Here is a 27,009-nt window from a genome sequence, read left to right as displayed (position 1 = left end):
CTTGGCAGATGTGGTGTAGCGTGTATGGATTTGTCCGAACGCAGTGACGCCTCCTTGAGCTACTGAAACTGAAACTGAAACTGTCTCAATGTTGTTTTTGTTGTGAATGATACAGAATTTATATTTCGACACTTATATTTTTTTCTGTTTAAGATAAAGAAAATAAGTTTATATTCATTTTGTGGGTATTATGGCATTGCAACCAGGTATACCCCAGACTTCATCTACAAATCTATAGAAGGAAAACCGACCTATATATTATATTCCTCTTGCATTCAAACCACAAATAGACCCAAGTCAGACTGATATAATGTGATTTCTTTTGTAAAAAATGCATCAGATAAAAAACAACAACCCAGTTTTGTTTATAATATAGCCCATGTGGTCAGCTGGGCCATAAACCATGATAATTAGACTGATTAAATGCAATACTACATATATAACACAAATGTTTTGTAACACAGTGCCTAATCATGTTAGCGGTTACCTCATACTGATAAAGAAATCCTTCATCCAGTAACAAGATTGCTGGTGTTTGAGTATTTTCAGTATTTGGTCATATGACAAGCTATTACACCACTGATCCAATTGTAAGATCATACATGGAATAGTTCAATCTAATTAATTTATGTAGATAAAAACAACAACAACTGTGTGATGAAATATGTTGATATAGTGCTATTTCTACCAGAAGTTATTTGTAGGGCCCAAAGACAGAAATATGATCAATACTTACCGTCCCCCTGCATTTAAACCTTAATTTGAACTTGGAAGACAGTTAATTATGATTTCTGACATAAGAACACACAAGAAAATCACAATGAAAAATCATCCCCTCCCCGCCACCCCCTCCACCCTCCCGCACCCCCTCACACACACACACACCTCCTGCCAGTATTACCATTTGCCATTTGACAGACTCTCTCTACCAAATACACCATGTTGAAACAAAATCTCAGTTCATATCTGGCCTCAAAACACATCTGTACAAATCTGCTTTCATGGATCAACATGTTGTGTGTGTGTGTGTGTGTGCGTGCGTGCGCGTCCGTGCTTTGTCATGGACATGTTGGATTTCTCTTGTTCCTGAGTTTTAATTATAGTGCTCTGTGGTGCTGATTTTTGTGACCATTTTTCATCCATATAAATGTTGATTGTTAGCACTCTGGACCCCTGTGCTAAGGAGGTAGAGTGTATTATAAATGCTCACTATTAGTATTAGTGTTATTCACTTGTGATCGGCCTGTGATAAATGAGAGATGAAATTTATAGAGATGTATTACGTATTTCAGGGCCTGTCCTTCCTCAGGTGTCAGATCACCTGGTGTGTGAGAACTGCAGTCAGGAGTTCCTTGAGTCCTACCTCAACAATCATTTTGACCTGGTTGTTTGTGATAACTGCAGGTTGGTGTTTGTGATGTGTTCCCTGTAGGTCATATCTGTGGATAACAACTGTGTACTGAATGATTCCTAAAAAACACTATCCACTAGCAAATTTTTGTTTGTTTGTTTGTTTGTTTTTGTTTTAACTGTGTAGTAATTTTAATGGTCAAATTAGTAAAAATCACATGTGAGTCATGAAAGAAAAAAAAACCTTGGCAAAGTCTTCATGACTGATGAGTTATTCCTATTGAATTTTGTATTAAAAAAAGAAGGGGGGGTGGGGGGGGAGGGCAAGCCTTCATCACTCCATGGCTCATGTTCAATTCCTGCAGAACAACAATAACAAAACCAAAATGGAGAGGGATGAGTGTGTGTGTTGGGAGTGGAAGGGGGGGGGGGGGGGGGGATAGCAGTACTTCATTGATCCAAATCATATTTTTGCTCACAATTAGAAACAAGTGTTTATCTAAAGCATCCCACATTGATCAGCAATTCATTATTTCATGATCCCTGTCTTCATATCAGTTTTTTGTTTTTGCATCGCTGTCATAAGGAAATTGCTAAATGTGTTATGAGTGTAATATATTTAATAATCACTTTAGACAAGTCCAGTTATTCCAAGAAAATTATGATCAGGGACCAGACATGTTCTCCCACTCAAAAAAATTCAGTCACGATGTTGTCATTTTTGTGATGTAAATGAGGTTGACCTTAGATGTGCACACTACTTAAGTCTTTTACTGTAATATCCAAGACTGTTCAAACCTCTCTCAGCATGAGGAAGGTGGCCGAATGGTTAAGAAGATTATCTGCCAGTACAGTGTGAAGGTGTGGGTTTGATTCCCATTCTCACCCTTTCTCCCAAGTTGCTCCAAGTCATTTGGATGAGATAATAAACCGAGGTCCCATGTGCAGCACACACTTGGCGTTTTGAAAAAGAAACTATAGCAACATAAGTGTTGTCCTCGCTGATAGATGTACCAATATAGATGCATGTATTGAAGGCCTTGTTAGGGCATTGGTTCTGTTGCTTGTCGGGCATCTGCCTAGTAGATGTGGTGTAGCATGTATGGGTTTGTCTGAAGGCAGTGGTGCCTCCTTGAGAAACTGAAACTGAAATGATATCTTAGGCACAAAAGTAAAAAAAACAAAAACATGAGAGGCAAGGCCTTCAAGACTCACTTGTGATACACTTAAATGTGATACACTTTAAAAAAAAAAATCTAATCGTTAAAATGTATTCTGTATTTGTTATTATAAAGCTTTGGTTTCAAAGAAAAAGAAAAAAAGAAAAGAAAAAAAAGTCCTAACGGCAGATTCGAACCCTGTGTATTAGGATGAGAAGAAACTGTCTTATCCATTACACTATCGTGGCTCCTTAACTGACGTTCAAAAATATAATATTTAAACATGCTTTTTTTTAAAGGGCGATAAATCGATTGCGGTATTCGCAGTGAGAACGCTGTTCAAATCATATTATTCTGGTGTATCTTGGGCATTCAAAAAATCTTTAAGGACAATTAAAAATTCTGTTTAAGTCCGCGGTAAAGGAGACGTTGCTATCGCCGCAATCACACTGCAACATTTAGCCGTTTTCTCTGGATCTAGATAGATGTACAAGTTTAGTTACACCTGGTTGACACGGTCGATTCAATTTCTATTTTATGTTCATTCTAGTTTTATAGTTTTAAAGTTGATATGAAAATTGAGTATTTTGTTAAACTAATAACATGTAGAGCCAAGTACAAGTACTTCTAAACGTTGTAAGAAGTGACAGGGACTTCATTTTGAGAAAAGTCAAGACTCGGGAAATTTTTGCGTTTCATCAATTCAAGGGTATTAACTCTCATAGTTTATTATTTTTAACTGTGAATTCCGACTGATTCTATGGATATATTTATGGCAGTTTGGGGCAAAATCCAGTAAGTGATGAGGCGTTCACAAATCTTTCTTTGAATAAATATTTAACGGTCTCCTTCTCCAACTTTCCATCACATGTTATCACATATTGTCGATTGAATATAGGATTGAACGGGCAGGTCAACAACGTGAAACAAAATGGCGTCGTTCGTGTTCGCAAAGAATATGAGCACGCGCTTTGAATATGTATAAATATGTGTACGCAATTGATTTTTGCCTATGACCTTCAGGGCTCAGCCAATAGATGTATAAAGTCCACTCGTCGTATTGATTTTAGTATTTTCCGAAAAAGACCACTTGGGCGAATGAACATAGTGAAAGCCCTGTACACTGAGAGTAAAACACACAAGCTTTTTATGTATTGAGTATAATTTCAAAATGTAATGTTTAAGTTGAGAAAGACCAGTTTAAAGCAAATTAAGTCCCCTAGCATTAATTACAGATTAATTTCCCTTTTTTACTATCTGCACTAAAACATTTGCAAAATAAATATAACTTCTATGCTTAGCAAAAGAAGTTCCTGTTTGAACAAAATATGATAAAAATGACTGCTCTTGTTGTTGTCAGAATATCAGATCAAAGTGCCAAGTTTAGAGAATAAAAAAAATATAAATATAACAGTAAATTCAGTTTGCATATAATTTGGCTTCTTTTTTCTCTCTCTCTTTTTTTTTTTTTTTTTTTTTTCCCCCATCCCAGAGGTGCATCATTGTTTTAAACAAGATGTCTGGATGGAACTGAATTTTTCCTATTTTTCTTCTGGGAAGCTCTGGTGTCTAGATCTGTTGGTGTGCAATCCATCATTGATCCTGGACTACGAGTGAAAAGTGCACGATGATCTGCATGGGAGTGACCACTTTCCTATCATCCCCTGTTCCACTGATGTGGAAGGTGACTCTCTGCCTGACCGCCTGAACTTTGACAAAGCTAACTGGGGAATTTTTACTTCCAAAATAAGAGTGGAGCTGGAGAGAAGTCTTGCAAAGCAAAGATCATGCTGACACTCTGACACAGATAATCAAAGGAATGCGCCAAAGTAGCAATCCCGTCATCCACCTCCAAGCCTCAGATACCAAGAAACCCTGGTTCAACACAGATTGTAGGGATGCCCGGAAGTCTTGGAAAAGAGTGCAACAGCATGTCTTTCGGAGACCGGAGGCAGACAGCATATGAACCCATCAGCAGCTGAGGGAGAAAGCGAGATACATTTTTCAAAAAGAGTAAGCAACAATCTTGGAGAGGTTTTTGCTCTTTGCTGACCTCCAACACACCCAAGAAGAAAGTATGGAGAGTTTTATAGAAAATCAGATCGAAAAACCATACTTTACAGATTACAGAGAAGAAAGCAGTTGCCAATTGGCTTGCCTCCACTATTGAATCAAACTCTGCATCTGCCCATAAATCATCAACTCATCAGATATGTCAATGAAGACACAAGATAGTTGGACTGCACACTTCCTCAAAAGGCCTGGTGAGATGTTGTCAGGGCCTGCGGCTTTTCTCATTTTCAGATGACCGAAGTGGCGCCTGACTTCATTCTCTTGGACTATGAAAGGGAGAGTGGTGGTGATTTTGGGTGCAACCATGTCAGAAGAAGACAGTGGTTTGTCAAACCTTGAGTAGAATGTGTTGAGTTTGTCTGGAAGAGTTCTGTCAGTGATGTTGACTGGTGGGTCACTTTGTAATCAGTGATGTTCTTCAGTCCAGTCCACACATTCCAAGAGTTGTTTGTAGACTAATTTTCTTCTAATTGTTTCCAATATAAAAACTTTGCCTTCTTGATGCATTTTTCAACACTTCTTTTTGCTTTAATGCGGACTATTCTATCATCAGTTTCATGAAAAGCTCTCTCTTTTTCCTTAACAGCCCCGTTACACCAAACTTTGTTGTTTGAAAATATTTTGATATTTTTTGTTGGAATGCACACACTTTAACAGAAAGAAATGTAATCACACACTGTGTTCATCTAAGTTCATTCAGAGTCTTTAAAAGTACTCCAGTCTGTACATTCGAAACAGTCCTGCACAGTCTCCAAAGGAGACCATTGTTTTACAGTTTTAACAACTGGTTTTTCAGTTTTTAGTTTTTGTTGGTTCACTGGCACCAGATATATCATGCTGTGATCAGAATATCCCAAAGGCACATGGCGGATCATGTGGTATGCCTTCTTGATGGAGGTGTAGCAGTGGTTGAGGTTCTTGTCACCACGTTTAAGTGTTGGACATTCCACTTGTTGGTACAGACTTGGCCGTTCTTTCTTGAGGCTGGCTTTGTTAAAATCACCAGCAACACTGATGGTGGAGTTGGGCCAACTGTTCTCGCACTTGCTAATTTCGTCTGCTAGCAGACCAAGTGTGGCAGAGAGGTTTGCTGAGGGATGGATGTACACCGCAATCAACGTCACTGAAAAAATTTCATGTGGAAGGTAGAATGGTCGGTACTGGATGGTAAGAATTCCACGTCAGGGAAGCAGGCCAGCAACTTTTCATCTGACAACACTGAAAACTATAAGCTCTGATCAAATTAAAATTTGCCCTTCAAACCTGTACAGATTCCTCTCCTGGATTGGACAAGATTCATTAAAAAGTTTTGCAACATCTTCCTGAATCCTGTCTAGAAACTCTAATTAAAGTTTACAATCATATCTGGACCACAGGCCTTTTCTCACCCTCTTTGTGGAAAGCCCTCAATCCTGGAGAGGTTTTTGCTCGTCGTTGACTTCCAACACACCCAAGAAGAAAGTGTGGAGAGTTTTAAAGAAAGTCAAAGGGAAAAACTTTTTACCCTGTAAGATAGAGAAGATATGTTTTTCGCTTTCTAAGACAAAAGAAACACTCCATTTATCTCCTTCATTCTTTTTGGAAATTTAGCAATTCTTTATTGAAAAACATATACTGGAGTCTCCCGTCGGACCGACAGACGAGTAGGTAGGCAGTCTTATCTGTCGGTGTTTGTCCTCATATGGGAGAAGAGGCCTCCAAAAGTTGAGCCCTGCTTCCTTCGCTCACACTCCTCCTTAATGGCCAGTGTTCTCTAGTTTTCAAACGTCTTTATGCCACTAGAGCACAGCATCCTCCAGCGAGAGCAGTCAAGGGCATCAGTTTCCCAGGAAGCGATTTCTGTGTCACAGGCTTTGAGGTGTGTCTTCAAGGTGTCCTTGAAGTGCTTGCAGGGTCTTCCAATTTTGCGGTGGCCTTCCTTCAGCTGGTCATACAAGAGCATCTTCGGGATCCTGCTGTCTGTCATGTGGACAACGTGTCCTGTCCAGCGTAGCTGGCACTGGATCAGCAGGCTTTTGATACTGGGCAGGCCGCTCCTCTCTAGGACCTGGAGGTTGGAGACCCTGTCTTGCCACTTTATGCGGAGGATCTTTCGTAGGCTCTCTGGTGAAACTGCTCAAGTTGTTGAATGTGACGGCGATACGTCTTCTATGTTTCACAGCAGTACAACAAGGTGGTCAGCACAACAGCTCTGTAGGTTTTGATTTTGGTGCTGAGCCTGATGCCTTTGTTGTTCCACAGCCTGTTGTTGAGTCTGCCAAAGGTGGAGCTGGCCTTGGTGATGCGCAGCGTCACTTCTGCATCAAGGGCTCCATTGCTGCATTGGGTGCTGCCCAGGTAGCAAAACTTGTCGACTGACTTGATCTCTGTGTCATCGATCTTGATTGCAGGTGGGGGGGGGGAGGCACTGGCATTCTGTGAGCTAGCTGGTTGGTACATGGACTCAGTCTTGCTGAGGCTGATGGTGAGTCCAAAGCGCCTGCAGGAGGTTGAGAACCTGTCCATAATGAACTGCATGTCCCCATGGGTGTGTGCAGCAAGCGTGCAGTCATCAGCGGTGAGGAACTCTCTCAACAGTGCCTCAAACACCCTGGACCTGGCGTGGAGTCGCCGCAAGTTGAAAAGTTTGCCATCTGTGCGAAACTGGATGTAGATGCCCCAGTCACAGTCTTGGAAGGCGTCAATCAGCATGGCAGAGAAGAGAATGGAGAACAGTGTGGGTGCCAGGACGCAGCCCTGCTTCACTCCATTTACCACAGGGAACGGATCCGACATGCCCGTATTTTCCTATACTCTCGCCTGCATGCCATCATAGAATGATGCAGTCAGCTGGATTAGGATGTCTGGGTAGCCGAACTTTAGGAGGATCTTCCACAGACCACGGCGGTTCACCATGTCGAAGGCCTTAGTCAGGTCTACAAAGACCATGTGTAGCTCCTTGTTCTGCTCACGGCACTTCTCTTGCATCTAGTGTATGGCAAACACCATGTCACATGTTCCCCTGCCTGAGTGGAAGCCGCACTGTGCTTCAGGGATGACTGTGTTGGAGTCATGGTCAACCTGTCTGATGATGCGGGCGAAGATCTTGCCAGCGATGCAGAGGAGAGAGATTTCACGGTGGTTATCGCAGGATGTTTTTTCTCCCTTTCATTTGTAAATGTGGACAATTGAAGCATCCTTGAAATCCTGGGGGACCTCCCCTCTCTCCCAGATAGACAGGAACAGGGCTGTCAGCTTGTCTGTCACCACCTTGCCTGCATACTTGTAGATGTCAGCCTGGATTCCATCTGCTCATGGTGCTTTTCCTGACGTTGTCAGCTTCAGGGCCTTCCGGGTCTCAGCCTTGGTGGGAGGGGAGCCTGGTTGCCTGACCAGCACAGGTGACTTTTTTTTTTTAGTGAAGAGGAGTTGTGCGGTCCCTTCTCCACTCTCTCACCTACCGACACTCACAGTCCCACAGGTGCAGATACTGCCACGTGTAGGACGGCCTCGGCAGGTGCAGGTTTTTTCTTCAGAGTTCCGTTTCCTAGGAGGACTTCCAGCCAAGGATAAGAGCTCCCCCTGCTCTTTGGTCATCCTCTTCCACCTTCACAGCCGTTGGGAAAGGTTTCCTCCACCACCTGGAAAAAACATAGGTTATGTAAATGAAATCAAAGAAGAAATCAGTCATGTTATTAGAGAATATGCAGTTCCAGTATACAACTATGAAGAATTAATAAGCATTCCAATGTCAGAAATAGTGTTTGTAATATCAGACCAATTATTGTTAGATGTTCTGTTATTGAAGATTAGATTTAAAAAAACCCAAAAAAACCCAAAACAATCTCATATTCCACAATGAAAAAAAAACAACCCCGTAAAACAGAGGAGGAAGAACAACGGCTAGAAACAGAAATACAGAACTTAGAAGGCAGGAATGTTAGAACATGCCAAGAAAATGGGCCAGGTGGATAGCAAAAGGGGAAAAAGTATCAAAGTACTTTTGTAATATTGAAAAAAGTACACTTTTTAAATAAGAGTATGAAGAAACTAGTTTCAGACAAAGGAGAAGAACTTCATGAGCATAGCGCAATACTGCAGGAGGTTAATGATTTCCATAAACATTTATAAAAAGAGGCCTATCCAAACATGTGAAATAGCAGGAAATGCCTAAACTTAGTAACATAGAAATAGAAAACCTTGAGGGTGAATTTACCTTCGAAGAAGCTATCCAGGCACTTAAAAGCATGCAGAACAATAAGAGTCCAGGTACTGATGGCTTTTCTGCCAAATTCTAAAAATTCTTTTGGAAAGATCTTGGTTATTCAATTTTCAGGTCACTAAATGAAGGTTTGAATAAAGGCGAACTGTTACAAACACAGAAAGAAGGCATAATAATTTGTATACCAAAGGGTGACAAACCATGAGAATTTATTAAGAACTGGAGAACGATATATTTATTAAATGTTGTTTATAAAATTGGATCTTCTTGTTTAGCATATAGACATAAGTCTGTGCTCTCCACTTCAATTAGTGATGACCAAACAGGATTGCCCACGCAGGCCAGCTGTCCGAAAGTTTCGAGGTGAAGACCGGAGTTCGTCAAGGGTGCCTGCTGTCACCGTTCCTCTTCCTCCTGGTCATCGACTGGATCATGAAGACCACTACAACAGGCAGGAACAATGGTATACAGTGGACACTCTGGACACAGCTGGATGATCTCGACTTCGCTGACGACCTGGCGCTCCTGTCACACAACCACAGCCAGATGCAGGACAAGACCACTCGCCTGGAGACCACGTCAGCCAGGACAGGGCTGAAGATCAACAAGAAGAAGACCGAGCTGATGAAGATCAACACCACTGCCAACACTCCAGTCACAGTCGGTGGAGAGCCCATCAGGGAGGTGGAGTCTTTCGTCTACTTGGGAAGCGTGGTTGACCGACAGGGAGGCACGGACCAAGACGTCACAGCCAGAATCGGCAAGGCAAGAACAGCTTTCATCATGCTCAAGAACATCTGGGCATCTGGAGCAATCAGTATGAAAACCAAACTCCGCATCTCCAACTCCAATGTGAAGTCAATTCTGCTCTACGGATGCGAGACATGACGGACAACACAGACGATGCAGCAGAAAATTCAGACATTCTTCAACACCTGTCTGAGGCGCATCTACAAGATCGATGGCAGGAGAAGATCCGAAACGAAGATCTGTGGGAGTGAGCGGGACAGGAACCAGTGGCCAAGCAGATATTGCGGAGGAAGTGGGGCTGGATCGGACACACCCTCAGGAAGCCAGCGTCCAGCATCACACGCCAAGCCCTGACCTGGAACCCGCAGGGAAAGAGGAAGAGAGGCCGGCCTCGAAACAGCTGGAGGCGAGATACCGAGGCAGAGCTGAAGCAGCAAGGGACCAACTGGACTGGAATGGCCAGAACAGCCCAGAACAGAGTGCGATGGCGAGGGGTCGTCGATGGCCTATGCTCCACCAGGAGCGATGGGCAAAATGAAAATGAATGAAACAGGATTTATGTCTAACAGATTTATTGGTGACAGTCTTAGATCAATATATGATATGAATCATTATTTCAGTTCAAAACAGTTGCCTGGCTTATCAGTTTGTATAGATTTTGAAAAAGCATTTGACACTGTTGACTTCACCTTTATGATGAAAGTGCTAAAAGCATTTGGATTTGGTCTGGTCTTTTATAGATGGATAAGTACCATTTACCAAAATATTAAATTGGCAGAAGTTTTAAACGGAACAGTGTCTTCTTGGTTTCCAGTAGAGAGGATGTCGCCAAGGTGATCCTATTTTACCCTAGTTATTTCTTTTATGTGTTGAAATTATTGGCTTGATGACGAATGCTGACATGCATTACAGGATCTTAAACATGTGTATTTGATCTTTGTGCATATACACACGAAGGGGTTCAGGCACTAGCATGTCTGCACATAAGTTGACCTGGAAGATTGGAAAAATCTCCACCCTATACCCACCAAGTGCTGTTACCGAGTTTTAAACCTTGAAACCCTGAGCTTGAAAGTCCAATTCTTTAACACTCAGCTATTTAGCCACTTTCATATACTAATTGTAATAACAGTGCACTTTGGGAAGGGCATAGAATTGTTTTAAAGCAGTCAAAATATTTCCACATTCAGGTTACTGTTACATTTCTTATTCAAAGCACTTTTGTTTGACATGCTCAGATACTGACACACTGATTAACAGCAGTTATTTTTTATCATTTTTTGAACTTGCTGTGTATGGAAGTTACAGTGATGATTACATTTTTCCCTGGAGCAGTTGACTAATGGGACATTAATTTGAATATGCCATGGGTGATAATTTTCTTAAAACTGATCTCTCTCATCTTAAATATTTAAGTTTAAAATATGAATCAATATATATAAAGGATTTTGTGTTTTACTCTCATTGTGAAGGTGTTTAACTATCCACATTCACACAAGTTGTCTTTTTTGCAAAAGGCACAACAATAGCATAGACTATTTTTTGACTTACTTGTGTAAACAAAGTGAGTCTATGTTTTAACCCGGTGTTTGGTTGTCTGTGTCTGTGTGTCTGTGGTAAACTTTAACATTGCCATTTTCTCTGCAAATACTTTGTCACTTGACACCAAATTTGTATTAAAATAGGAAAAATTCAGTTCTTTCCAGTTATCTTGTTTAAAACAATATTGCAACTCTGGGATGGGCACAAAAAAATTAAAAAAAGAAGCCAAATTATATGCAAACTGAATTTACTGTTGTATATATATATATATATATTTATTTATTTATTTATTTGTTGTTGTTGTTGTTGTTGTTGTTCTGTAAACTTGGCACTTTGATCTGATATTCTGACACATTTTTTTTATTATTTTTTATGGCAGTTTGGGGCATAATCCAGTAAGTGATGAGGCGTTCACAAATCTTTCTCTGAATAAATATTTAACGGTCTCCTTCAAGAGCAGTCATTTTTGTCATTTTTTGTTCAAACAGGAACTTCTTTTGCTAAGCATGGAAGTTATATTTCTGGTGCATGTCTTTGCTGCAGATAGTAAAAAAGGGAAATTAATCTGTAATTAATGCTAGGGGGGTTAATTTGCTTTAAACTGATCTTTCTCATCTTAAACATTACATTTTGAAATTATACTCAGTACATAAAAAGCTCGTGTGTTTTACTCTCAGTGTACAGGGCTTTCACTATGTTCATTCGCCCAAGTGGTCTTTTTCGGAAAATACTAAAATCAGTACTACGAGTGGACTTTATACATCTATTGGCTGAGCCCTGAAGGTCATAGGCAAAAATCAATTGTGTACACATATTTATACATATTCAAGGCGCAAAGGACGCCATTTTGTTGCAAGTTGTTGACCTGCCTGTTCAATCCTGTATTCAATCAACAATACATTCGACAATGGTGCATCTTTGATATTATATATTTTTCTGTATCATTGTTGTCTTTTTTATTTTTTTATTTTTTTATTTATTCTATTATTATTATTATCATTATTATTATTATTTATTTTTTTATTTTTTTATTTATTTATATTTTTATTTTTTATTATTTTATTTTATTTATTTATTTTATTTTATTTTGTACGCTTATAGTTGACTTCATCAAGTTTTTGCGCCTTATACATATTATTATTAGTAGTAGTAGTTCTTTTTTTATGTATTTATCTTTTTTTATCTTTTTTTTTCAAGGCCTGACTAAGCGCGTTGGGTTACGCTGCTGGTCAGGCATCTGCTTGGCAGATGTGGTGTAGCGTATATGGATTTGTCTGAACACAGTGACGCCTCCTTGAGCTACTAAAACTGAAACTGTATTTTTGGTGTTTGTGTATGTATGTTTGTGAGTGCTTTCATGTAAAGCACTGTGAGCTTTATGTGAGGAAGGTTGCTGTATAAATGTGTGTAGGCATTGTGCATGGATTAGGACCTTCCTATTTTACTGATACTGATATTTTACAAAGCAAATGTGTAGAATACATTTCATGAATTAGTCTGCATTCTTTGATGTCTCCCTGAAACTGAAAGAGATAAACATGTCATTGTGTGAATTTTCATTGTGAAGATCTCAGTTGAAAATTTGTTTAGTCACTTTTCGCAAATAATTTCATATCAATTCTGTGTCCTGTCTTGCATGTCATATTTAAAAACTATATAAAAAAAATATTTAAAAAAAGAAGAAGAAAAAAAAGGAAAGGTGGTCAGCGCATCTCAGAAAAAAGAGAAGCAAACAAAATGAAAGAAACAGAGACAGGAATGTATTTCAGATATGTACAAGTGGCCTGGGGATGATAAACAAAGTGCCACAGATTGTTCAAGTCTTCTTTTTTGTTTTGTTTGTGTGTGTGCATGTGAGTGAGTGTGTGTGTGTATGTGTGTGTGTGTGTGCACGCGCACGTATGTGTGCTTGTATTTGTGTGCGTTCTGTGTTTGTATGTAAATAGCACAGGAAAGCAGACCATGTGCAGAGGTTTGAAGTGTGGTTGCAGAGAAAATGAGGAGAAATATGAACTCATCACGAAAACGGATGCCAAGAACAAGTATCTTCTGAAAGATGCAGACTTTGATGTGAGAGATCCATCACTGAAGTTCATTCTGAGAAGAAATCCCCACAATGCTCGCTGGGGAGACATGAAGCTTTTTCTGGAATTACAGGTATTTATTGCCATCTCTGGAATTGCACAGATAATAATGATGATGATGATAATAATGATAAGAAGAAGGAAAACTCTTTCCATGTAAAACATGCTCATATGCACTATATAGTGTAAAAACTAACAATTAAAACATTCATTTGAACTCTTAGATGAAAATATTACATGGATGTGCAGGCAGGCAAACATAACACTCACGCACTCGAGTATATTAATTCATACACACACAATCAACACAGATTACACAAAACACATCATTCATATCATACATCACAATACCAGAACAATGCACATATCTTATTACAATATTTAAGCCTTTCACTTCTGACCGTAGATATATTGGGTAACCGCATAATCAGGTGTCCAGCCACTTATTTGCATCGCTTGCCTACCTTGCAAATGGCGACTGCCTTGATGAGTGTTTGATGCAACTTCTCGGCAAATTTTTGCTTGATTTTGATGCGTTATTTGTGTTTTATAAAGCAAAAAGCTTTTGAGCTTGTCAGTATGTCTGCCAGATCAGAAGAGGTGGCCAGAATTTTGTTGATTTTCCGCACAATATCGACAATTGCAACTACGAAAACATGATAGAAAACGAAAATAATGTTGTTGATCAACTGAAGTGATTCTGGTTATCTTGATGATGATTACATGCTACATGGTACATTAACAGGAAGGGGGCGGGGTCATGTCAGAAGTGAGGTTTGAAAGAACCCAATATTTTAGCTTGAAATATTCATTTTTGGGTTTTCACCTACTATGAAATGCTGCAGATGAAAGCTTCAAGCTGAAATATTGTTTACAGTTATTTTTTGTGTTGTAATATTGTGTGATAGTATTTGTGGGTGTTTGTGTGGGAAGGTGTTTGTGTGGGTATATGTGAGTGGTTTTGCGTAGTGTTTATGTTTAAAACCACATGATAATGCAGGAAACAACATAATTGCACTGGGTTGTTGTGTCTGGTAGGTAACAGGTCGTTTCGCCCCTGTATCAATTCGTCCCCAACCAGTTCGCCCCATTGCCAGTTCGCTCCCTTTGCCGTCGTTTCACCCCTAGCTGCCTGGTTCAGACAGACAGTTCTATATCGCTAACAGACTTTGATATCGCATGCACGATTGATACCAATGAAAGAAATGTGTTTGTGTGTGTCTGTGTCTGTGTGTCTACGATGTGTGTGTGTGGGTGTGTGTGTGTGTGTTCCTCCAATAAAGACAAAAATATAATGTACTTTTTATGTTTTTATTTGCATACATACACCCAGGATTAAAAAAAAATACATAGGTACATACTATTTCTGGTTTCACATACACCCAGGATGCATAGTACATAGGCACACACTATTTCTGGTTACACATACACCCACGATGAAAAATATATAGACACATACTATTTCTGGTTACACATAATAATAATAATAGATACTTATATAGCACACTATCCAGAAATCTGCTCTAGGTGCTATACAAAAATGCTTTTGTTAACATAAAACATTACATCTATGTTACATACACACACCAAAATGTGACTATACACACACACGCACTCGCGCGCGTGCACACACACACACACACACTGCATACAAACATTTTAACATACATGTGTATCTAACAGCTACCCTAACACATACGCACACATAGGCAGGCACAAACTTACATAAACACACGCACACACAATACACATTCATATACATGCACGTAGTTATGTACACATACATATGTATACACACATAGTCAAGCACAGCTAACGCAAAGGAAGTGGACCTGCCACAATTGAACGTATTGCTGAGGGAAAAGGTGAGTTTTGAGACGAGATTTAAAAGATGCGAGGGAATCAGAATGACGGAGGTTATCAGGGAGCTTGTTCCACGTCTTTGGCGATTGAAAAGAAAACAATCTGTGTCCATAGGTCTTACTTCTAACGTGAGATATCCTGAGAAGTCGAGTATCAGAGGAAGAACGGAGCTGGCGAGACAGGGTATAGATATGGAGGAGTTCAGAAAGATACTTGGGGCCAGATCCGTTGACTGCAGAAAAGGTCAGAGTGGATAGCTTATAGTCTATTCGATCAGAAACCGGCAACCAGTGGAGAGACTGAAGGAGAGGAGAAACATGGTCAAATTGAGTAGCTCTGCAAATGAGTCTGGCAGCGTTATTCTGAATTTGTTGGAGTCTGTCTAACAAATATTTGGGAAGGCTGGCCAAAAGAGAGTTGCAGTAATCCGATCTTGAGAGAACCAGAGAGCATACAAGTGTCTTGGTTGCATCGGTTGAGAGATAGTGGCGGATAGAGCTGATTCTACACAGTTCCAAATAGGCAACTTTACAGATATTCGAAATGTGCTTTTGGAAGGAAAGAGACTGGTCTAGGATTACACCAAGACTGCGAACAGAGGGAGAAAGTGAAACAGGTGTGCTACTGATCAGAACAGAGTCAGGAAAGGAAGGATGTTGACGAAACTTCTTTGGACAGGTTATCATTAATTCAGTCTTATCATCATTTAGTTGCAGCTTGTTGAGAGTCATCCAGTCCTTTAGGCCAGCAATGCACTCCTGTGTTTGAGTCACCAGTGCATCAAATTCAGCTATGGAAGCCGACTGATAAACTTACATACACCCAGGATAAAAAATACCTAGGCACACACTATTTCTGGTTACACATTACAAAGAGCAGTTTCAACTACAGCACACGCTTAGTACCAATTTAAAGCAATTTTGCAATAAAAGCAATTATACTTATTAAAGCAACTAAAGTAATAATGAATTAGTTCATTGTCTCAGTCATTTATCAGTTAAAAATTACCAGTTGAATACATGTATCACACTCAATTCCAACACATTTTGCAACATCTGTAAAACATGTGAAAGCACACAATACTTTCACTTTCTTTCAGTTTTGTCCTTTATCTGTTCAGTCTTAGTCAAGTTTTGGTCCATTTCAATGCGAACATGCCTTCAGGAGTACACGAACCGATTTTCATCCCTTTTTATATTCCTCCCAGAGGGCAGACAATTTTGCCTGCTGTTGTCGGTACTTTGGTCATTGGATACGTTTTAGTTTTCATTCCGACACCAGCCAGGCATGAATCTTGGTCAATTTGGCTTCAGTGTGAAGAAGTTCTATGAGGAGGTTATAGGGGGAGTTGGCATTTGCCAGCAGCACGGCGATTTATGGCATTGTGCACCAGACTTCCCTCAGATCAATCGGCCACCAGCAACATCAAACATAGCCCCGATGCTCTCATTTGGAAGAAAAGCTGAATTGGAAACACTAACCGTTCTTCGGGATAATATACAACCACAAGTCATGAACTCGGACCATTCTTATCTCCAAACACATCTCCCAATCTCTCTCAGCAGTTAACTACCAGTCACGTCAAAATCAAGATGACGTCATTAGACAGAGTGACGTTCAGCCTCAGCCAATGAAAATCAATTATACATACAAAACAACACAGGGTCACTGCTTCAAGTCAAAATCAGCTAAAACCCCTGAATGTTTAAAACAAGAAATACCAAATAATGATGCAAATGCATCCGTCACAATGTCATATACCAATCACACAGTCAGTTTTCCAATAACATAGCACTTAGTACTATGCTTGTGATGATTATTGTAATGAAAAATTCATATTGATACTGTAATGGTTGTATGCAGTCGTTTCAAGGCATTGTAAACGAAGAACGCCACATTCCACAATACAGACTCATTCCAGGATGACATAAGTGAATTGAATCCAAAACAGTGTATGCTGTTATAAAACTTAAGCTGAATATATTTCATCCCTAGGTCATTCAGACCAGGACAACGAAATACATATATTGAGTTTCATCTACAACAAAGTACTGTGTCATTTCTTCTTTCACCAAAGCGGTGGCAGGCAAAGAAAGTAAACGCCAAATCTTAATTTGGTCATAGCAACTACATCTCTATTCTCAGCTGTTCCAGTATATGGTTTCACATTATTTGTCAGCTTTAATTTAAGCATCTTATGTTGCGTAAATTTGTTATTCTGAATATGGTCATGTCAGTCCTGCCATCTGCACTCAACAATTTTGGGTTTGAAACATTTTATAAACCATTTAACTTTTTCAACACCCTGGCAAACCTAAGAACACAAACATTTCTGTACACCTGTGACTTAAATATTGTTTCCATTATTGTCCAAATTAAACCCTCTTGCATTCATTACGCCCCAGACCACCCAGCAGGAAAAGAGCCAATACTGTTCACAACACTCCAGACCGACCTACACATGGTGATAACATTCCATCTCACACTGACCTTGCACCACGTTGCTCTCACTGCCAGACATTCACTGAGGGGAACACAGGGGGGGGTGCCTGAAATATATCTGGTTTTTTGGAATGAATGAATGATACCACTGTGTAGTGAGATCTTTGGAGCTGGCTGTGAGGCACTTCACTCACAACTTGTGAAAATGGCAGCCATGGGTGAAGAGGATGAATTTCTCAATATTCTGAAGCTGAGCTGGATATACTTCTATAAGAAATTGAGCAGTTTAAAGAAGAGAGGATCCAGCATCAGATGTTGAAATAGGTGGTAACTCCAAGGAAGTTGTGGTGAAAATAGTGATCCTGGTGATGATGTGCCATAAGCTACATCACAGCAAACATGGCAAATTTACACAGGCCATTGACCCATAGCATGAACTGCCAGCTGGAATGAGGTTTCAGATTATCGTGTGCAGATTTTATGAGTAAATGAAATTCATGGAACAGAGAGAACAGTCGAGGAACAACAACGTATGTATGTGTATTGGCAAAAGTCTTTCTTCTGGGGCATCAATATAAGCACATGGCAACATGTTTAAGATTCTTATTCTTTTTCGTTTGAGGGCTGCGACTCCCATGCTCTTTTGTATATACGAGGTAGCTATTATGTGTAAGTCATCCTTTACTCCCGCCATCTAGCCTGTCATCCTCTGTTATGCTTAAAATCAAATGAACCGTTTTTAGGTAAAACTGCTTTATGTATTTGAACACTGCAGGGACACACCACTGCCATGTATGACAATCTATAGTTCTCCATTGTAGTTGATTTTAGCCAGTTACTGATAAATTGTACATGAAGAATTTATATATATTGGGTATCTGTCAATATTCTGAGCCTCATGGTAAACAAGTGTAGTGGGGAAATAAAGAGAAGTTTGTTTGCAGGTTCATGCAGAATGAATGACGCAGGAAATGAATGAGGGGTGCCCAAAGGCAGCTCTCAGTGGGCTCTGCCCAGGAAGGCATCTGTTGTTCAAATGATTCCATGTTTGTAAAGCACTCTGAACTTGGCCCTGACCAGAGGATAGGCACTATAGAAGTATCACCATCATCATCATGCATGACCCAAGAAGGTGTGGGAAAATAAAGTGAAAAAGTACACTGTGTGTCTGCATGTCCTGCCTTGGAGGTGTGGGGAAACACAGAGAAATATATCGGACAGCAGGTGCCTCCTCTGCTGTTCTGATGGTCATAGTTGGACACAGCTGACTATCATACATGCATACATTATTTGCAGGAACTTGCACAGGCGTGTGGGGAAATACAAGAAGTACATTGTCTGTCTGCACGTTCATGCATGAGCTATGGAGGTGTGGGGAAATACAGAGAAGAGATTCAGTTTGAGTTTCTGAAGGAGGCGTCACTGCATTCAGACAAATCCATACACGCTACACCACATCTACTGGGCAGATGCCTGACCAGTAGCATAACCCAATGTGCTTTAGTCAGGCCTTGAGTGCATGCATATTTGTGTACCTATCAGAGTGGACTTCTTCTACACTTCTACAGAATTTTGCCAGAGGACAACCCTTTTGTTGCCATGGGTTCTTTTTTAAGTGTACCAAGTGCGTGCTGCACATGGGACCTCAGTTTATCATGTCATCTGAATGACTGGATGCTGCTAAGTTTGACTTCTCCAAACTTGGGAGAAAGGGCGAGAGCAGGAACAGGCAGACCCTCACAAATACTGTAACACAGTATTGACAGATGAGTGTCTTAACTCTGTGGAGACGTAGTTAAATAGTGCATGTAGTTTTACTGTGACGGGCAAATATGGACATATTTGAAAAATTCAACACACTTTTACACAGAGACAAAGACATACAAATTACCTATCGCTAGAAAGTTTACCTTCTCTTCTTTTAACATTTTAAAACTGTTTTCTCATTAAATGCTGCTAAATATTTTTTTAAATATTTTAAGTTATGTCACTAAATACTGAAAAACCAAAAAAATGGAAAAATAGGTATACTGTACCCACCAGGCATGTCATATCCATCAGCTAATCCACAAGACAGCTTAAGATGATTTTCTCACACAGTAAGGTTCCCTGATTCTTATGAATCAGTTTGAAGTCAAATGTTGCACAACAAACTGTTAAAAAAATAATAATAAAATAGAAGATCACAACACTGGTTGGTTATGTAAAGATCGATCTCTCACCCAGTCAGAAAAGTCTAGAAAAAAGCCTTTCACACAGGTAACGGTCAAGGGGAAATAGCTCAGTTTTTTCCTAGACTGATCCCTCAAGACAGTCTGATTAGTTTCCCTTTAACTGAACACTGCTGAGTGTATGGAAAAAAAATTCCGCGATCTGCCGAATCCTACACTATGGCACGTCATTCTGAGTGGGCAGAGCGCCAGTGCCGAAGCGCCGGCACATCTCCAAAGAGTTAATCATTCTGCCTCCTTCCTCAGCGAAGAAGTACATTGTGTATCTGCAGTTTGTGCATGAGCCATTGAGGTGTGGGGAAAAACAGAAAATACAATGTCTGTCTGCAAGAATATGAGCCATGGAGGTATGGGAAAATATAGAGAAGTACAATGTCTGTCTGCAAGAATATGAGCCATGGAGGTGTGGGGAAATATAGAGAAGTACAATGTCTGTCTGCAAGAATATGAGCCATGGAGGTGTGGGGAAATGAAGAGAAGTACAATGTCTGTCTGCAAGAATATGAGCCATGGAGGTGTGGGGAAATATAGAGAAGTACAATGTCTGTCTGCAAGAATATGAGCCATGGAGGTATGGGAAAATATAGAGAAGTACAATGTCTGTCTGCAAGAATATGAGCCATGGAGGTGTGGGAAAATATAGAGAAGTACAATGTCTGTCTGCAGGTCCAAGCACGAGCCATGGAGGTGTGGGGAAATATAGAGAAGTACAATGTCTGTCTGCAGGTCCAAGCACGAGCCATGGAGGTGTGGGGAAATATAGAGAAGTACAATGTCTGTCTGCAGGTCCAAGCACGAGCCATGGAGGTGTGGGGAAATGAAGAGAAGCTGAAAGATGCAAGAGAACAACGTGCTGCCAACAAGGAAAAAGCCAAAAAGAAAAAGTTTGATAAAAGAGTGAAAGGTAAGGCATATATATAAAACACATTTTATATGGAAATTATTTTGGAAATATGTATACATTCTGACCAGCAATTAAGCACTTGCATTGAAAGCCAAAGAAATGATAAATGAGTTCTGTGACAGTAAAGGATGAGCTGTAGAGCAATTTGAATCCTTGTCTTTGACTAGGTTATGTCTGTTGTGCTTATTAGGGATGTCAGTGCAACATCTGTATTAACAGCAAAGATTATACTTCATGCAGCAACAGAGGAGGTTTGAGCTTTCTGGTCTATTTGTAACATGTCTATTGTGGAAAGTGACCGTACTTCATCAGTCATGGTTGGGTATAGGGTTGTGCTGGTGAAGGGTTTAGAAAGGTAAATTTGTTTGGTACAGTTTTCATGACTAGAAAGATGACAGTGGTGAAGACAATCAGTGCAAGTGTTCAAAAATGATGTTGCGAACAGCCAAGCTGACTGCAATGGGGCCATTTCAACTGTATTTAAAAACCACTGTAAGAGAATGCACAGTAATGAAAAAAAAAGTCATTTAACACCATGTTATAAAGACCAAGACTGTGACCGGTGCATCTACATTCAGTTTCGCACAGATGGCAAACTTTTCAACTTGCAGCGACTCCACGCTAGGTCCAGGGTGTTTGAGGCAATGTTGAGAGAGTTCCTCTTTGCTGATGACTGCGCGCTTGCTGCACACACCCATGAGGACATGCAGTTCATTATGGACAGGTTCTCAACCTCCTGCAGGTGCTTTGGACTCACCATCAGCCTCAGCAAGGCCGAGTCCATGTATCAACCAGCTTGCTCACAGAACGCCAGTGCCTCCCCCCCACCTGCAATCAAGATCGATGACACAGAGATCAAGTCAGTCGACAAGTTTTGCTACCTGGGCAGCACCCTGTGCAGCAACGGAGCCCTTGATGCAGAAGTGACACTGCGCATCGCCAAGGCCAGCTCCACCTTTGGCAGGCTCAACAGCAGGCTGTGGAAAAACAAAGACATCAGGCTCAGCACCAAAATCAAAACCTACAGAGCTGCTGTACTCCTGTGAAACATGGACGATGTATCGCCATCACATTCAACAACTTGAGCAGTTTCACCAGAGATGCCTACGAAAGATCCTCGGCATAAAGTGGCAAGACAGGGTCTCAAACCTCCAGGTCCTAGAGAGGAGTACCCTGCCCAGCATCAAAAGCCTGCTGATCCAGTGCCAGCTACGCTGGACAGGACACGTTGTCCGCATGACAGACAGCAGGATCCCGAAGATCCTTTTGTATGGCCAGCTGAAGGAAGGCCACTGCGAACTTGGAAGACCCTGCAAGTGCTTCAAGGACACCTTGAAGACAAACCTCAAAGCCTGTGACATAGACATCACTTCCTGGGAAACTGAATCCCATGACCGCTCTCGCTGGAGGGTGCTGTGCTCTAGTGGCATAAAGACGTTTGAAAACAAGAGAACGCTGGCCATTAAGGAGAAGCGTGAGCGAAGGAAGCAGGGCTCAGCTTCTGGAGACGTTTTCCCTTGCAACACCTGTGGGAAGTGCTGTGCATCCAGAATTGGCCTCTTTTCCCATATGAGGACACACACCAACAGATAAGCCTGCCTGCCTACTCATCCGTCGGTCCAGCGGGAGACTCCATCATCATCATCATAAAGACCAATTTACTTAAGTCTAGCTTGATCCACAAAATTTAAATCCTATGGATTTGGCAAAGAAGATTGAATCCCTAACAAAGGAATGTCTGGATCAAAATCATCAGCCTAATGTTAAACCCACTGATCTGAAAATAGACAAACACACCACCACACTGCCCCTTATCTCCCAACTCCGCCTCTTCCTGTCTGGCTTCACTCAGCACACTGTAATCTGATACCTCCCCTACTCTTACTTCCACTGGCAGGCCTAACTCTCACACCGTATTCTGTTCTCAAATCACCCAAAAACTGTCTTCTGCAAGCAAAAGAGAACTCTCTTCTGCTCTGTGGTTGAAGAGTAGGAAGTGGAGGCTGATATTCCTTGCATTCCTCTACTGAAGAATGGTCAGACAGCAGCTCATCTTTGCCTTCTTTAAGCATTTATTTTACTTTTTATTGAGCAGCACTTAAATCCATGTGCCACAGCATTTAGTTTTGCTGCCACTTGGCTTGGAACAGACATGGTTATTTTGCTTTCCCAGCATATATAATGAGTTTTTTTTTTACATACTCCAGACATCCAGTCAAATCATTTGAAAAACCACACTCCTTGGTTATTGTTAGAGTCAAAGGAAATCTTTGCAAATCTAAAACTACCAATTTAACCTGCTGAGTGCTTATAAGACATCAGCTGACATCCTACAAAAAGCGTTGCCATAGTGCCAATAAGACGTCCACTGACGTCCTTCATATGTTCTGATTTTTCCTTCATTGGAGTTTGGTTCAATTCACATGGACAGACTCTGAACGGTTAGTTTGATGTGTCTGGATTTTAAAAATACTATTTAAATGAACATACATGAGGTAGAAGACCCCTTTAATTACACATACTTAACCGTGACCCAACTAGTGCAGACTCCGGCAGGGGTCTGACATTCCTGTCCTGTGCAAACTACTATCGGCAATGATGATGATCCAGTGATGGCAGTTTCACATGAATTTAATGATTCTATGATAGGAAAATATATACAATGATGTCAACAGAAAGTTCCATACTGGGACACTTTTTTTGCACACTGATTGTGTGCAGAAATTTGTCCTGGGGCACTCAAGGGGTTAATTTTCTCAGGAAATACGTTAATATATTTGTCTGTCAACTCCACGTTATTCTTAAAAAGGGAACACAAGTTTTAGGGGTTTAATTCTTCTGTGATAAACCATGTTTTTGGATCATGAGAAAACAATGTTGAATGCTTTATTTTGTTTAACCTCAAGATCTGTGAAATTTTCTTGGATCGTTCCTGGTTCTTAGCTGGCTGCCAGATTAGGTTTTGGGTTGCTAAATTAGCATTTGGTTATGTTGCAGATTTCGTACAGTGTGTGAGTGTGTGTGTGTGTGTGTGTGTGTGTGTGTGTTTACATTTTGTGATTTTTGTGGTTATTTGATTTTGAAATACAGAGAGCTTGATCTTTCAAGGAAAAGGAACAAAATATATGCCACTATTTCAGTGAGTTGCAGAGATCCAAGGACGTTTTGTCTATTCTGACTACATATTTTATTTGTCTAGTCTGATTCCATTGATTGATTGATTGCTACGGATACTTATATAGCGCCTATCCTCGGTCGGAGACCAAGCTCTAAGCGCTTTACAAACACGGGGTCATTTACACAACAGGCTGCCTACCTGGGTAGAGCCGACTGACAGCTGCCATTGGGCACTCATCATTCGTTTCCTGTGTCATTCAGTCAGATTTCAGGCACGCACACATACAGACTCAGACAAACATGTAACATTTATTATAACATTTTACGTGAATGATCATTTTGTTTATTTACCCCACCATGTAGGCAGCCATACTCCATCTGTATTTTATTTGTCTACTTTCTGCATTTTATTTATGTATTAAATTTGTTTATGTTGGTTTCAATTTTGATGATTATGACACATTTAGCATACTGTCATTATTTATTCATGAATAAATAGCAGACAGTAAAATGAAATTCTGTTGGTTCAGTGCAAATGAAATAAAGTTAATATTCATGAGTAAACAGAAATACAGTCACGGAAATCTGGGAAAAACAAATATGTATACGGATAAGGAGAGAGCGAGTGGGTTTGATGATGGGTGAGTGAAATTGGATAGCATTAACATGCTGTCACCAGGAAGAGCAGTTCAGATGTCATATCAGGACATTTGTTGTTATTAAAGAGTGTAGAGTAGTACTCAATAAGATGTGCATATGCATTGAATATGGAAGAGAATGATGTGACTGTAGTGTTGAGTAATATTCAACAAAATGTGCACATATATTTGATATTGAACAGAGTGAAGTGTGCAGTCCTTCCTAACAGAGCTTCAGAGTATAGAGAGGGCAGAGTACTCAGTTCAGTGACTATGGACACGGTGAATAGTTTGCTGTCCTTTCTTTCAGAATTACGGATGGCAGTACGAAGCAGCCTGTGGCGGAAGGACATGTCATCTCATGAACATCAGTATGGTGATGAAACCTATGATGAGGCCATTGATGAGTACTCCAAAACATGCATGACATGTGGCCACATTCTGACTTATGAGAAAATGTGAGAGAACTACATGTTGAGAGACCTTCTGAGAAAATGTGAGAGATCTGTGTTGAGTACATAGAGCATTGCTGTAAATGAGAAAAATTGTCTGATATGCAACAAAAAGGGACAAGGTCTCTGTTGAAAATGCTGTCACTTTGCATTATGAATCGGATATACATTTGATTTGTCTGATTTGTAAGAAAATGCAGCAGATTTTCTGTTGATCTATACCATGTCCCACCTTTGAGGTGTACACCATGTCAAAGATGCTCCCCCTCTCAAACCCCGAAAAAACAAAAAACAAACAAAAATACATCTACAATGTGCTTGTCTTTAATATGAATTGACAAGTTACTTAGCAGCAATTATGTTCCACAAAACACAACTTTCTGGGTACTTTCAATTTGTTTCAGCTTCTTCCAGAATCTCTGGAGATGCTTTTCATAAATGTTGTAGTTGTGATGTATTCATGTAAAAATTTAACACAGAATGATGGAAAGTAATATCCCAATTCATGTTGAATTCAGTTGATAGCAAAGCTACAGATGGCAAGATGATGCAGCATGAGGCAGAATGACATGTCAGCTCATGAATATCAATAACTGTTATGGTTTTATTTCACAATATTTGCAGACCATCCTAACTCCAGTCTGATCTTCCATACTATTAATGTCAGTCTGATCTGGAATTGATACTCACAAACACACACAACTGCATATCATATGCACACACTCAGACACTTTCATACTATAGTGAAAACAGTAAATAAACACACACAACACAGGCAAGAGAAAAGAGGCATGGAAAAACACATGAATGAATGAATGAATGAATAATTTTTATTTTCTGAGGGTAATAGATTAAGCATACATGCTTTTTTTCATCCAGCCCTCGAAAACAAATACATAAACAACAGCAAAACGAAAAAAGAAAAAAAGAGGGAAAAGTGAAAAAGCAAGAGAAAAATCGCGGAAATACGAGAAGATAGTTACACAGCTAGATGGAAAGAGACAGACAAAGATATACAGACAGACATACAAATAGACAGGCAGGGAGAGCGACGAGAGAGAGATAGAGGCGGGATTGTTTCTATATTTGTTCATTTTACATATATGGTGCATATACGCTTAAAAAATAATAATAATAATTTAAAACAAACAAAAAATAATATGTAGCCGGGTTGGCTACAATCTTCGTTGGACCAGCTTAGCAGATGACTTTTGTGACTCGCCGAAGGTTACCAAGGAAGTTGTAAATCGGTCACAAGTTATCTCCCTTTACAGGGAACCGTATGATGATTTTCATCAATTTGTTGAATTATAAACACTTCCTTATAGATGAGATTATAGTTTTTATGTTATTGGACTTCAGAAAGATCATACTTCTCAATTGTAATGATATCATTTGGCCAGGTAGCCTATAACTCTTTTAAACTAATATTTATGTGAATGAATTTTGGCGCGATCTTCGAAATCCACTCAGTTGAAAAATATAAAATACCTTGTTTTCTATAAATCGATATAGCTGCCGTGGAATTTAGATTGTGCATTAACCCTTTCGCTGCCAGGAAAATAAGATTTAAGTGAAATCTATTTGCCAGGGTTTTTTCACAAAAAACGGGTATAAATTTTCAAAAAATTCTGTGCTCTTTGTTATTGGAGAAAGACCCATAAAAGTATATATTTTCTGAAAGGGAAATGAATAAAGAATACAAAACACATGATGTTTTCCCATTTTATGCATTTTAAGTGACATGCTGTTGTTTTGAAATCAGTGTTTTGTTTTTTGTCACATTTTCAACTTGTTCATTACAAACATTAGTCTGGTAATTTGCACAAAAATATCATTTTCTGGACAAATGGATATCTGCACACACAAAATCATACTAGAACAACCACAATATAAAAAAACTGAAAAAGAAATAGATGCATTGTGACTTCTGCAAGTGATAATATGATTGTGAGGCCACGCCCCCTCAGTCTCCACCCCCCTCCTCTTCACCCCTCTCACACCGTCACTTCATCAGACCGCTTTGGCTGAGTGCCAAGAAAATAGCTCATACGGTGCCCTGCTAAAAATTCGTCTGCTAGAGTTGAACAGCCTGCATCACTCACTGATAGTTGTATCTTGGCCACTCTCTTGATTGCTCCCTTTATTTTCTATCAAATCGTCCTATAAATGTTCACCACTGTCTTCTCCTTCGAATTTATG

General features: G+C 40.0%; 1 protein-coding gene across 1 annotated transcript in view; it reads left to right on the top strand.

The window, feature by feature from the left end:
- LOC143297533 (DNA repair protein complementing XP-A cells homolog) overlaps positions 1-25,783 on the top strand; it is a 51,997-nt gene extending 26,214 nt beyond the window's left edge. Inside the window, exons 4-7 of the mRNA XM_076609946.1 lie at positions 1,293-1,404; positions 13,068-13,233; positions 20,483-20,600; positions 24,666-25,783. Of these exons, the coding sequence (XP_076466061.1) occupies positions 1,293-1,404; positions 13,068-13,233; positions 20,483-20,600; positions 24,666-24,817 (548 nt within the window). The 3' untranslated portion in view covers positions 24,818-25,783. The remainder of the gene's footprint in view (positions 1-1,292; positions 1,405-13,067; positions 13,234-20,482; positions 20,601-24,665) is intronic.
- Positions 25,784-27,009: the final 1,226 nt, after the last annotated feature.

Source organism: Babylonia areolata, chromosome 22, assembly GCF_041734735.1.
Source record: "Babylonia areolata isolate BAREFJ2019XMU chromosome 22, ASM4173473v1, whole genome shotgun sequence".
In the NCBI taxonomy this organism is placed as follows: Eukaryota; Metazoa; Mollusca; class Gastropoda; order Neogastropoda; family Buccinidae; genus Babylonia; species Babylonia areolata.
The sequence above is the reverse complement of the archived record's forward strand: the minus strand, read 5'-3'. Positions and strand labels throughout refer to the sequence as shown.